This window comes from Xenopus laevis, chromosome 8S (assembly GCF_017654675.1).
Source record: "Xenopus laevis strain J_2021 chromosome 8S, Xenopus_laevis_v10.1, whole genome shotgun sequence".
Classification (NCBI taxonomy): Eukaryota; Metazoa; Chordata; class Amphibia; order Anura; family Pipidae; genus Xenopus; species Xenopus laevis.
This window is the reverse complement of record NC_054386.1, coordinates 67,775,832-67,788,542: the sequence shown is the minus strand read 5'-3', so window position 1 is coordinate 67,788,542 and position 12,711 is coordinate 67,775,832. Positions and strand designations below refer to the sequence as shown.

The 12,711-nt window shown below is 36.2% G+C and overlaps 1 protein-coding gene across 1 annotated transcript; it reads right to left on the bottom strand.

Moving 5' to 3' along the window:
• Nucleotides 1-231: 231 nt before the first annotated feature.
• Nucleotides 232-8,039, bottom strand: LOC108700658 (homeobox protein ARX). The gene is made up of 5 exons (XM_018233834.2): nt 7,579-8,039; nt 6,486-6,810; nt 4,277-4,322; nt 1,677-1,954; nt 232-705 (listed from the first exon to the last, which is right to left on the bottom strand). The coding sequence occupies exons 1-5, from the start codon at nt 7,742-7,744 to the stop codon at nt 597-599; spliced, it is 924 nt and encodes a 307-aa protein (XP_018089323.1). The 5' UTR covers nt 7,745-8,039; the 3' UTR covers nt 232-596.
• Nucleotides 8,040-12,711: the final 4,672 nt, after the last annotated feature.

Below are 12,711 nucleotides of genomic sequence, written 5' to 3'. Positions count from 1 at the left end.
GTCTCCCGTAGACTCCATTTTATCCAAATAATCCAATTTTTTAAAAATGATTTTCCTTTTCTCTGTAATAATAAATCAATACCTTGTACTTGATCCAAAATAAAATATAATTAATCCTTATTGGAAACAGAACCAGCCTATTGGGTTTATTTAATGTTTACATGATTTTCTAGTAGACAAGGTATGGAGATCCAAATTACGGAAAGATCTGTTATCAGGAAAGCCCCAGGTCCCAAGTATTCTGAATAACAGGTCCCATACCTGTACTATGAAATTGATGATTTTTCACATAAATAAAATAAACAGGAGACATTCGTGGAAGTAATTTAGGAAACTTAAACCTTTGTATAAAATATAATTTGAATTGCTTGGTAAATTCATTCCCTGGACCTATTATATGCAGCATCATTCCCTCTTAAATATATTCAAAAATAGTGAACTGGGGTACTATCCAGAAATTGTCTTTTTGCTTGCTCCTTCCAAAAGGATCAGCACATTTCTTTGTTAATCTCAGTAAAGCTGCCACCAAGGAGATTTATGGCAGGGACTTGTTCAGAATGTTCCTTTGCCCTTTGTCTCAAAGCAGCATTTTCCATTCACCCATGGTTGGATGGGTCAAAGCTGTAATCAGAGTCTGAGGCAGGAATTGGATTTTCCAAAAGGAGAGAAGATGTGGTCATTAGTGGGTTTAGAACACCAAGGAATCTGGAATAAATGGGAAATTGTTCATATCAATGCTCAGAGTGACGATTACAAAGTTACAGCGTAGAAACAAAATGTAAGTTTGTGATAAGCGTATAAAATTATTATTGTTCACCTTTAAACTAACTTTTAGAATGATGTAGAGAGTGATGTTCTGAGACGATTTGCAATTGGCTTTCATTTGTTATCATTTGTGGTTTTTGAGTTATTTCATTTTTCATTCAGCAGCTCTCCAGTTTGCTATTTCAGCAATCTGGTTGCTAGGATTCAGATTACCCTAGCAACCATGCTTTGATTTGAATAAGAGACTGGAACATGAATAGGACAGGAACTGAATAGAAACATGAGTAATAAAAAGTAGCAATAACAATAAATGTGTAGCCTTACAGAGCATTTGTTTTTTAGATGGGGTCAGTGACCACCATGTCAAAGCAGAATAACGTCAAGAGAAGAAGACAAATAATTAAAAAATCAACTAACTATAGAAATAAAAATGAAAAATAAATAATGAAGACCAGTTGGAAAGTTGCTTTGAAATGGCCATTCTATAACATGCTAAAAGTTAATTTAAAGGTGAACAACCCCTTAAAAACATAAGGATGAAATAAAAAACTTTGAAAAACTTGCACATTTCATCTTGAGTACCAAAGACATTATTTGTGACATATCATATTTAGGTTATTGTTTTGTGTTTTCTCATCTGCTTTCTAATTGTAGACACTTTAAATCGGTTGCATACAAACTTTACAAACTGACATTTTTAGAAATCTTAGTGAATTGGTGCAACCTTAAAATCTTTAGTGAGTATTTTTATTTTTACATACTCCTTGTTCCTGTTCTTGGTATTGTAATTATTTACCATGTAATTATTGCTTCTAGGGAATAAAAGTCAGTGAGGTCAGGAACAGGAGGACATTATGGAATTGCTAATATAGAAGACACAATTTGTACCGGAATGCTTAAAATAATGTTACCTTCCAAAATAAGGACTTAGAATGGGGCTACTGAAAAGTGTTGCCCAAGAAATGTTACTGAGATTCAAGGAACCCATCGGAGGTGTGCTTAATGCAGGCATGAAAGGTGGTAATGGTACAGTGGACAGAGGTACTGTTTTCCAAGCAGAATCTGTTAGAGGCGAAGGACCATCAAAATACAGTCCCAAGGGGTTGCTCATGGGAAATCCAGAAACACCTCCTAGCATCTCAATTTTCTCCTGCTTTCTCCATTTTGCCCTCCGATTTTGAAACCAAACCTGCACAAAGAATATCAAGTTTATTAATTAACCCTCAAGATTCGACTGCCGAATGTAAATCCTTCGACTTTGAATATCGAAGTCGAAGGATTTACCTCAAATAGTTTGATCGAACGAAAAATCCGATTAAATCCTTCGAATCGTTAGATTCAAAGGATTTTAATCGATCGATCGAACGATTGTTCTTCGACCAAAAAATTGCTGGGAAGCCTATGGGGACCTTCCCCATAGCTAACATTGAGGTTCGGTAGGTTTTACTTGCCGAAGTAGGGGGTCGAAGTTTTTTTAAAGAGACAGTACTTCGACTATCGAATGGTCGAATAGTCGAACAATTTTTAGTTCGAATAGTTCTAGTCGAAGTCGTAGTCGAAGGTCGAAGTAGCCAATTCGATGGTTGAAGTAGCCAAAAAAATCATTCTAAATCCTACGTTTTTTTTTCTTCTATTCCTTCACTCGAGCTAAGTTAATGGGCCCCCTACACTCTTAGTAATAATCTATCAGGTATATACATTAATCCTAGCTGGGGTAGATTTAAAAAAAACTAGACCATGAGATAACATGCAGCAGACAGAATCAATATACACAGCAAAATGAATATGCAAAGTGTGCCCTGACCCTGTAATTTATAGCAACATATAAGATACTGGCTTTTATAGGGTTGCCACCTTTATGTCGGGCTGAGACCGGGCGGGGGGGCGGTCCGTGACATCAGTGGGCGTGTCTGTGACGTCAGTGGGCGTGCCTGTGATGTCCGTGGGAGGACCCGTGATGTCATTGGGCGACCAGCGATTGGACGATCACCATGTCAATCAAGGGAATCCCGCCTGGTTTTCCTTATTTGGAAAACCGGGCAGGAATTATAGACCCGGGCAGCCCCTTAAAATACCGGGCTGTCCGGGTCAAAACCGGACAGGTGGCAACCCTAGGCTTTTACCATACTAAAAGATAATTTTTATCTCTCAGACTTAATGACAAAGTTTAGTTAATAGGGCTTAAAGGTAAAGTAACACCAAAAAATTAGTAATGAAAATATATTATACTAAAGCCCTGCATAGGAAAACTGGTCTGTTTGCTTCAGAAACACTACTGTAATGTTTATAAATAAGCAGCTGCGCAATGGATCCAATAGAAATAGGGATAAATGGCACAGGTTAAATAACGGATAATAGATTAATTCTGTAGAACACCATTATATTCTACAGAGCTTATCTGCTATCTGCCATGTAACCCAAACCTTTCCTTCTTTTGAATGGCTGCCGGACAGCTACACAACAGCCTATTTATATACTATTATATAAAGTCTTTAAAGCGAACACACCCGTTTTACAGTGCATTGCAACAATTTATTATATCGTGAATATTGTCCCCCTCATAGTAAAATATAGGCATAAGTCACCAAGGAATTCCATAACTATACAAAGGCACGAGGACAGTTCCAAGGGCTTTTACACAGGACATGGGATTCCTTCGAGACTTCTAATATCCTCATATATTACGACAGGAGGTAAATTATGTATTTTAATACACATGTTTTATTGAATCAGTGAAATTACATCACTAAGGACCGATTATAACTGATGACATTGCTAAGCACCATTAATAAGGATATAATTTTATAGGATATTTATGGCTATTGATAATTACAGTATATTTGAATTACTTCAAAACACTTTTATTTTTTGGTGTTACTTTTCCTTTAATGACCTACCTACCTGCCAAGTCTTTAAAATGATTAACGTCAGTAGATTTGAACAGAACGATAACCAATGAACTGTAAAAAAAATAAAAATCAAGCCATAAAGCCTGGGTTTTGGTTGCTTAGATCAGGGACCCCAGCAGAAAACAGAACATGACTGAAGGGTAACAAAAAACATATAAAATAAAAATAAAAATCACCTGAAAAGTTGCATTGAATTAAGTTTATCTATAAAAATGATACCTAATTTAAAGGTGAACTTCACTGTTATAATATATATATAATACACAAAAGGCAATAATATCTTGTAAATTATACCCTTATAAACAGTGAGTACTGATGTCATCAGTTATAAACGGTGAGTAGTGATGTCATTTTTGTCACATCACTCACTAAAATTTGTGTATTATAATAAATAAAGGACCCCATGTTTCAAAATATGAGGATATTAGAAGTTACCTCGGAGTTCTATGACCTGTATAAAAACAGCCTCATGTTTTTATATGGTCATGAAACGGTCATGAAACGGTCATGAAATGCCTTGGTCAGATTTATTCAGACCTGTGTTTTTTTCCCCCAGTATTAAATAAATTATTAGAGTTGATAAATTGAACAGCCACTTGTACCTGCACTCTGGCTTCTGTTAGATTCAGCCTCATTGCAAGATCCTCTCTGCAAAAAGAAACACAGACATGTGTCACTATTATCTCAATCACATATACAATGTAAGGGTGCTCTAAACACATACAGTATTTAGGATTTTGTAAAATATCAAAATATCAATCTCCACAGAAGAATCAGCTAGATCTTGAACCTGAATCTGAATGCTAACGTGCATATGCTAATGAGCACCTAAAACCTCATGTAATATTAATATGGATATAAAAAGCACATCTCTGATTGGTTATTATAGTTTATCTCCCTAGTGTAAATTTCCCTAGTGTTAATAATGTACACCATTGTTTTGGACACTAAGGTGTTTTCTTTTTCATTTGCTTAGCAATTAATCGGTTGCAGAACAGGAAAAGGAATTTCTGTAAAACCCCAAAATATAAAGATTTGCAAATTCTTATGGTACATGTGTTGGACCTGATCTAAGCATGTACCATTCTGATTCATTTTGCCTGTGCCAGACAGTAAACCAAGTCCACAATGTTCCCCTTTGTACCTCTGTTTTTCCTAAAATTTCACAACAATTACTGTTTCATCCTACTTCGAAATGAATTGATAATGTTAATTTTACAATACCGTTTACACTTTTAGGGAAAAACAAAATGTTTATTTTGTTACCCCATTACCCCTAAATGTTTCTATTTTCACTACTTACAAGCTATATTTTGACGAATGTGTTTTAATGAATATGTCAGACTTCTCTCCAAAACATTCTTTCATTTGATGTGTGAAGAATAACTGAATCCTAGCTATAGGAGAAATTTAAAAACAAGATTGTTTTTTTTACAGAAAAGAATATATTATTACTTATATTATTTTTTTTTTTATCTTTGCACTAAGATCCAGGTTCGGTGTAAGGAAAGAGTAAACTATATGTTTTCTGTAGAGAACGGGTTAAATCTGCTTATTCAGAATATATATTCTTTTTATGGGAAAATAAAAGAACAATTGTTATTAGAAATGACTGCTCTGTGTCAGGATTTGTATTTCCCTGCTTGAGTCAGTATGTTTCCCACTGACACAGAATACATCATACCATGTTTAAAAATATATGCAAGTCTATTAGTTTAAACCTATTCCATTTGACTCCACCTTGAAAAACATACGGGGAAAAACAAACTTTCGATTTGAGGAAAATTCTGTTCTGACTCCGAATTTATAAAAAGATCATTATCTCCAAAATTCACATAATAACTCTTTCCGTCACTTTAATAAATATGTCTCTAAGTCTTTCAATGCCGGAGCTGAAACAAGGTGAAAAAAGTGATTGATAAGTAATTCACTAAACTTAATGAGTCATCTACTTCATGAAAAGAATAAGATATACAGTAGCCATTATTCCAGAATGTAACCGGAAAGCAATTACTGTACTAATTTATTATTGAGTGGTGTTTTTGAATTATGCTTAGACTGCAAAAACTCTTGCCACTATTTAGAATGGTTAATTAAATCTCCTAAACTCATAAAATGACATCCTTGAAGCTCTAGGTTGATACTGGGTCTTCCCATTGTCACAAGAGATATTTATATTTTATAGTCAGAAAGGCATGGCATAAGTTACGTCGCTCAGTACTGGGATTACTGAAATGTTAAATGGTTTGACTTACCGTATATTCATCTGATACAGACAGACAAAAGTCTAATCCAAAGTATATACAGTACATAACAATGCAGTTTTATGTTGTTACATGAGGCAAAGATGAATATTTGTGGTTGAGGAGGTCCATCACACCATCAAATGTAGTAAGATAACCATAAAATGACTGGAGTTAGGCCTTTCTAAAGTATGTTAAGGAAAGCAGGTGAACCCATGTAATTATGACTAGTGATGGGAAAATTTGACCCATTTTGCTTCTGCGAAAATTTGCGAAATGGCGAAAGATTCGTCAAATTATTTTAAGTCTATAGACGACACTTTTTTTTTTGCCACCCAACAATTTTTTTCCCAGGTGACAATCTTTTCACCCATTGAAGCCTATGGTTGTCTTTTCATGGTGAAGCCTGGCGAATCCTGGTGAAATGTGTTGAAAATCTCGCTAATCACTAACTATATTTGACCATTCATTCTAATTTTCTGAGCAGTGTTCTGTTTTTGAACTTTTGTGGAAACAACATTTACAAGATTAGATTTTTTTGGATAATTTACACTTCACAATTAGATACCTGGTGATAACGTCCGGATAGTGGGACTTTCTGAATGCCATGTCCAGCTCCTCTAGCTGCAGGTTACTGAAGGTGGTGCGGTACCTACGCTGTTTCCTTTTCTCTGAGGTATTAAGTAACTCTGGGACACAGCTCTGTTTAGCAACTGGTTCAGTTATTTTTTCAGTCCTGTCCTCATCATACATTTCATTAGCTCCTTTTGCCTCAGCAGTGCTCTCCATGACCCCTCTCCGTTTCTTTTCCATGTTCTCCCCATGTCTGAGTTTCATAGGCGTTCCTGTCTTACATAATATCTTTGCAGGTGGAGATCCAGTATCATCCAAATCTGAACAATTAAACAAAATCGTTTTCATGATGAATATCTCACCATTTTAAAAAGTAAAGTCATATTGTAAGAACTAAAATGATGTGATGAACCTTGGAATTATTCGTCTGCATGTTTACCATTAACTGGGCAATGACATTTTCATTTTCCAGTTAAAAAGAAGGGAAGGACAACAAAGCGTCCAAACAAAAATATACTTTTCACTTTATCATGCAGAGCAGGAGACATTTGTAAACAATATATATTCAAAGCAGTATATCAGCTCCCAATGTTTTTTTTTTTTCATTTTCATATTGAGTCCCAATTAAGGTCTCTTAATTTTGAATTCATTTTAGGGGACTAGTGAGTAATTTTAGAATTAGGGTCACTTGACTGTTGGAGCCCTGAATAAGATAACAGTAACTTGAACTTCATATTGCTTCAAAATATTTGTTACAACAGTACAGATGTGATAAGAACAGCACCCCTTCCCCTATAGCTACGTAAACAATAATTTAAGCCAGCTCCAGTCACTATTACCTTAGCATTTTCATCTATACAAAACAAAATACATATGATGTATCCATAGGTTGTCCATCTGTTAACAGGAAAGACTACAATATCCCTCAGGGTTCTGTAAAAGTTATGAATTTCACCATAACTTTGATTTGACGTTAAAGAGTATAATTTGCTAGAAGAAAAAAAATCAGACTGGTGCTGTAGGGTTGTCTGTTGCAAGCTGTGTAACTTATTGTTGCCAAAAAGAGGTATATAAAGAAGTGTACTCACCCCCCTGTGGCTTTTGCCTGATATTTCCTGGAATCTTCTTCTTGTCTGTCGGAGCTTTTCCAAGAATGCAGTCTATGAAGTAAGGAAAGAGGTGTTGGGTGCTGGGCTGGCAGGCTGTCTCTTTGCTGCAGTTCAGATTGGTATCAGTATGTGCTGCTGCCTGCATAGTGTTTCAATGAGGGAGCTCTAGCCTAGTGTCGGCTGGACATATTTCTCTTTTTTTTAATCTCATTGGTCCAGCCACTGCCCCTCGCATCCCCTTGGTCGGCATTTCTCATTCAGTGGCTTCAGGGGTGGGGATATTTACTTACAGGCTATTAATTCTACAGCTCATTAACCTGAGTATGTGACTAACAGTATGAGACAATGATGGGGCTGTGGCGTAGGTTAATGTGCACTGGGTGTTGCACACACAGCCTAAACCAATTAATGTTACAATTTTAATATAACTGATTGATGTTTGTATATTTTCTGATTCCAAAGAAATTAAATATAATCAGGATAATTATTACAAATTACTCCTATTTGCTGGTTTACAGGGCATGGTCATGTGCATGTTTAGTATTCAAGTGTTTTTTTCTTTGTTTTCTAATTCTTCTTTGTGTGAAAAGATTAGCTCCAGATGGATATTGCTGTATATCAAAAAGCTGCAAGTCAGGTATCAGCTGCCTACGCACCTAGGACCCTAAGTGAGAATTGCTATACAGGTATGGGATCCCTAATCAGGAAACCTGTTGTACAAAAAGCTCTGAATTAAGGAAAGACCATCTCACATAGGGGCAAATTTACTAAAGGTTTGAAGTGGGTGTTGCTAGCGAAAATTAGCCAAAACGACACTTTACAGGGACATCGCCAATTTACTAAAAGGCGCAGAGGACAATTCGCTAGCGAAAGAGCTCAGGGCTTACAAAGTTTTGCGCCCTTTTGCCAGGGAATTTTCGCTTAGTTGAACGATCGTTACTCCTCAAATTAATCAAGTGCGAATGTTCTACTACGTTACCCTTTTCGTCATAGTTTGCTACGCCAGGTTATACCTGGCAAACTGATAAGATGAAGCTACGTCCTCCTCAATCTTATGTCAGTGACATCATACCCTGTATACCGAAAAGTCATAAAAAAAAGACAAAACGCTGGCGGTTTTTTTCACATGAAAGTGGGATTATGTTTAAAAGTTGTAACTGTTAAATATATTTACATTTTTTTAACCATTTGAAGGTCATGCCACATTTGTTTTAGGGTGGGCTTATGTCTAGGACAATAGAGGATCTCTTTTGTTTTTATTTTGCTTTCTTGGATATTTTTAATAATAAGTAGCCACTTCAAGCAATTTCACCAACATCACTAATAAAGACAAATATATGACCTAAATGTACCCGTCCTATTATTTGTGTATTAACAAACTTTCACTAGGAAGAAAGTAACACTAGTTCTCTTTAAAATGCTCGTGCTGATGAATTTTCGCTACTTTACTTTTAGCTGTATAGTACATCTATTGTCATGATAAGAATATAAAGAAGAGTATTTACCTTCCTTTGACTCCTGCCTGCTGTCCCATGGAAACTCTTTTCCAGTATGATATTTTACTGATGGGGAGAGAGAGTACTCTTGCCAGCTGCAGTTCAGACTGATATGTGCTGCTACCTGCTTAATGCTTCACTGCGGGATCTGAAGTCTGGTCCTACAGTGTCAGTTGGACATGACCTTGCTGTTCTCAGCCATTATTTCTAACATTTACCTTAGCATCTCATATTGTTAGTATTAGTTCATCAATGTGCTACTGATATATGTTGTATGGAATATATCCCCTGCTTAAATAATAATAATTACTTAAAGCTAGCACTGCAGTCGGACCCAACAGACAAATGCATGAGTGAGTCAGATAAGCAGATGCTGGGATTTGTAGCCTCCCAATGTAATGAATGCAGCACAAATATGCTGCTCCTTCCTAACCCAAGTAAAATTAGATACCACTCACCCAGCTCATTGACAGCCTAGGATGCTGCTGCTAGCTTTGCAAGCTCATTGGGAAAATACATTTCCTAGCATGCCTATGGGGAAAGCAATACATGGTGTTAACAGCAAAGAATCTACACAGAGCAACCAGTCCCTGTAATAAATTTTTATTTTGTGTTTTGTGAACACATAGCAACTGCCAACAGAGGAAACATTGTTCACCTTCTCATTTGTGACAGAGTATAGAATAAAATGTCCTATTGAAAAGGAAAGCTGTAATAATCTGTTTCCTACATTGCAAAATACAAATTTGTATTGTTTGTACCATTTGTATAATTGTTGTCGATTTTTCAATTTTTTTTTATAAGTTACTACCAATAGACGTCCGTCCAAAATTATTTTGCACAGCTAATGCATATGTATTATAAAATTTGTAACACAACCTAGTAGGTGGTACAGCATACTGGAGTTGTGCAGTATAAAATATTACATGACAGAGGATGTTGGGAGCTGTATGACTGGTGCTAAAGTAATTTATCTACAGGTGAACTGAAAAAACAGAACAGGAAAATGCATCAGATAGACAGAACTGTGCGAACATTTACTTTGTGCATGCACATTATAAATATTTTCATCTTTTATAGGCACTCAAAAATTAAAAAATAGAACTATGTAATACTTTATTCAGTTATATATTCAGTTAAGGATTTTTAAAGACGTTTTTAAAAGATTTTAAAAAGTGACACTTCCAACTTTCCACTTTCAAAAACCCGTAACTGGAAAAGTGTATTTTAAAATGTAGAGCTTCCACTATTAGTTGTGGTAAGTGCATTAATTGCATGGTTTCTTCTTTTACACCAAGTCTACCCTTCTCCAGCTCTACCTTTTCCTCAAACTCTAGATGCTAGGGAACTGATTATGATTAGGGTGAGCTGGGTATGAATCTTTGTTAAGGACATGAATAACATACAACGTGGTTATAAAATATTTATTTATTTTTAGAAAATAAAATTAGGTGTAGAATTTTCATTCATCTGAAGGGACCAAATAGTGTTTAATATTAGCTATAGCTAGTTTAAAATGTGCTCATGTCTCCCTCTGGTGGGCAATGGGATTTAGAGATCTTGCAATCATATTAATTTGAAGTTTTTGAGACAGAGACAGTGACGGACTGGCGCATCAGGATACCAGGAAAACTCATGGTGAGATTAGGTGACAGTGGGCCCTCCTGTTCTACCAACCTTTGGGGCAGATTTACTAAAGGGCGAAGTGGCGGTCGCTAGTGAAAATTTGTCAGAAATCTGATCCTCAGGGACATTGGCAATTTACTAACAGGCATAGAGGAGAATTTGCTAGTGAAAGAGACGGTCGCTATGGCAGTTTTGTGCCCTATCGCCAGGCGCATTTTCACTCAGGTCGTTACCCCCTCAAATTCACTAAAGTTTGCATTTACAGAACTTTACCTATTTCGCCAGAGTTTACTTCGTCACCTTAGACCTGGCGAACTGATAAGATGAAGCTACATCCTCCTCAATCTTATGTCAGTGACATCATATCCTGTATGCCGGAAAGTCATAAAAGTTGTAAAAAAACGCTGGCGTTTTGTCATTTCTTAAAGCGGGATTGCCTTCAAAAGCCTAGCTATTAAAGATTTTTGTGTTAACATTTCTTTCCCAACTATTTGAGGGTCATAGAAGAAAAGAAGAATCTTAATCAGAAAAATTACAAAAGAATATATTATTACTGTGTGATTTGTTTTCAGTTAAACCATTAGGTCACGTGATATCTATAAATTCCCTCTTTTTGTTTGAATAATTGATCCCACAAAGTGCTAGTGCTTAACCTCAATAAGTTAACATTAAATAGGGTAAAACAAAAACACAATTAATTTTCCTTTTAATTATTGTGTATATTTGGTAATTTCTAACTCATGAATAATTAATTTAACATTAATTAATAAATTACTAACAACCCGCTAAAACACCAATAAGGATGGTAAAGTGCCACCAAATGTGATCAATTCACATCTAAATTACTTAAAGTGCAATTATGAACATCTCTGATTCCAAGAAAAAGTAGGAAAAGGAAATTGGTAGAAGGGTGGAGAAGTCCCGTATTGTCTAGCTGATTGTTTTACTAACTGCGGGACCCCACAAAGGAGGAGAAGTCAGTGCTTCTGGAACTGTGGTCTCAATTCTATTTTAACTGGCTAGATTGAGAAGCTATCTTGTCTAAAAAACACACAAATTCCAGAGCACTTATAGTGAAAACAGTAAAACAAGAATACAGATGAGGAATCTCCTATAATCTGAGCAGAGAAAAGCGCCCAGATCACAAAAAAACGTTTTTTGTAAAAAGAACCCCCCAAGGTTTTATCTAAAATTGGTATAAACCAGTAAGAATGGCAAGCCAACGCGCGTTTCGCAAAATTGCTTTTTCAAGGCTATTTGAGGGTCATGCCACCTTTGTTTTAGGGTGGGCCCATTTCTAGGGCATTAGAGGATTTTTTTTGTCTTTATTTTGCTTCCATGGACATTGTAATAATAAGTGGCCACTTCAAGCATTTGCACATCTCTAATAAAAACACCCATACAACCTATATGTCCCTGCCCTATTCAAATTGACCTTAGCGGAAGAGTACTAACGAAGTTTCGATATAAGCGAAGAAATAAGCGCTACTGAACGATTGCTATGAAATGGTTGCACTGGCGAATTAACGCTAGCGAAACTTTGCCAGCCTTCGGCTGCCCAGAAGCAACTTCGCATTTTAGTGAATTAGCACAGTGGTAGTGAATTTTTATTTGGCAAAGTGTTGCGCAAAGTGTGGCAGATCGTTTGCTGCCCAAAATTGGCCCTTTAGTCAATTTGCCCTCATTTGTCTTGTATGACTATACCATGGACATTCCTCATGAACAATGAGGAGAAATGGAGAGAAGAATAGATGACCGTGTGTTAAGAGAAATGATGAATATAATGAGCAAAGAAGGTGAGCAAAGAGAAGTGTGCCTGTGGTCTAAGGTTTTCTGTGGGCTCCTGGCACCCCAGTCCAACACTGGACGGAGATATACAATTTGTTGTAAATTACAACTTGCATTGGTTTAGGGTTCCAACATTTTGGAAATCCATGCATAGATATTGGCACTTTGCAAAAGTAGGAGGGTTACCAGATGTCTGTACAAT

Coding starts and splice junctions, on each gene's coding strand:
- LOC108700658 (XM_018233834.2), bottom strand. CDS start 7,744: ATGCAGGCAGCAGCACATACTGATACCAATCTGAACTGCAGCAAAGAG. Junction 6,811..7,578: donor CAGGCAAAAGCCACAGGGGG/GTGAGTACACTT, acceptor TTAATTGTTCAG/ATTTGGATGATACTGGATCT. Junction 1,955..4,276: donor TAACAGAAGCCAGAGTGCAG/GTACAAGTGGCT, acceptor TTCTTTGTGCAG/GTTTGGTTTCAAAATCGGAG.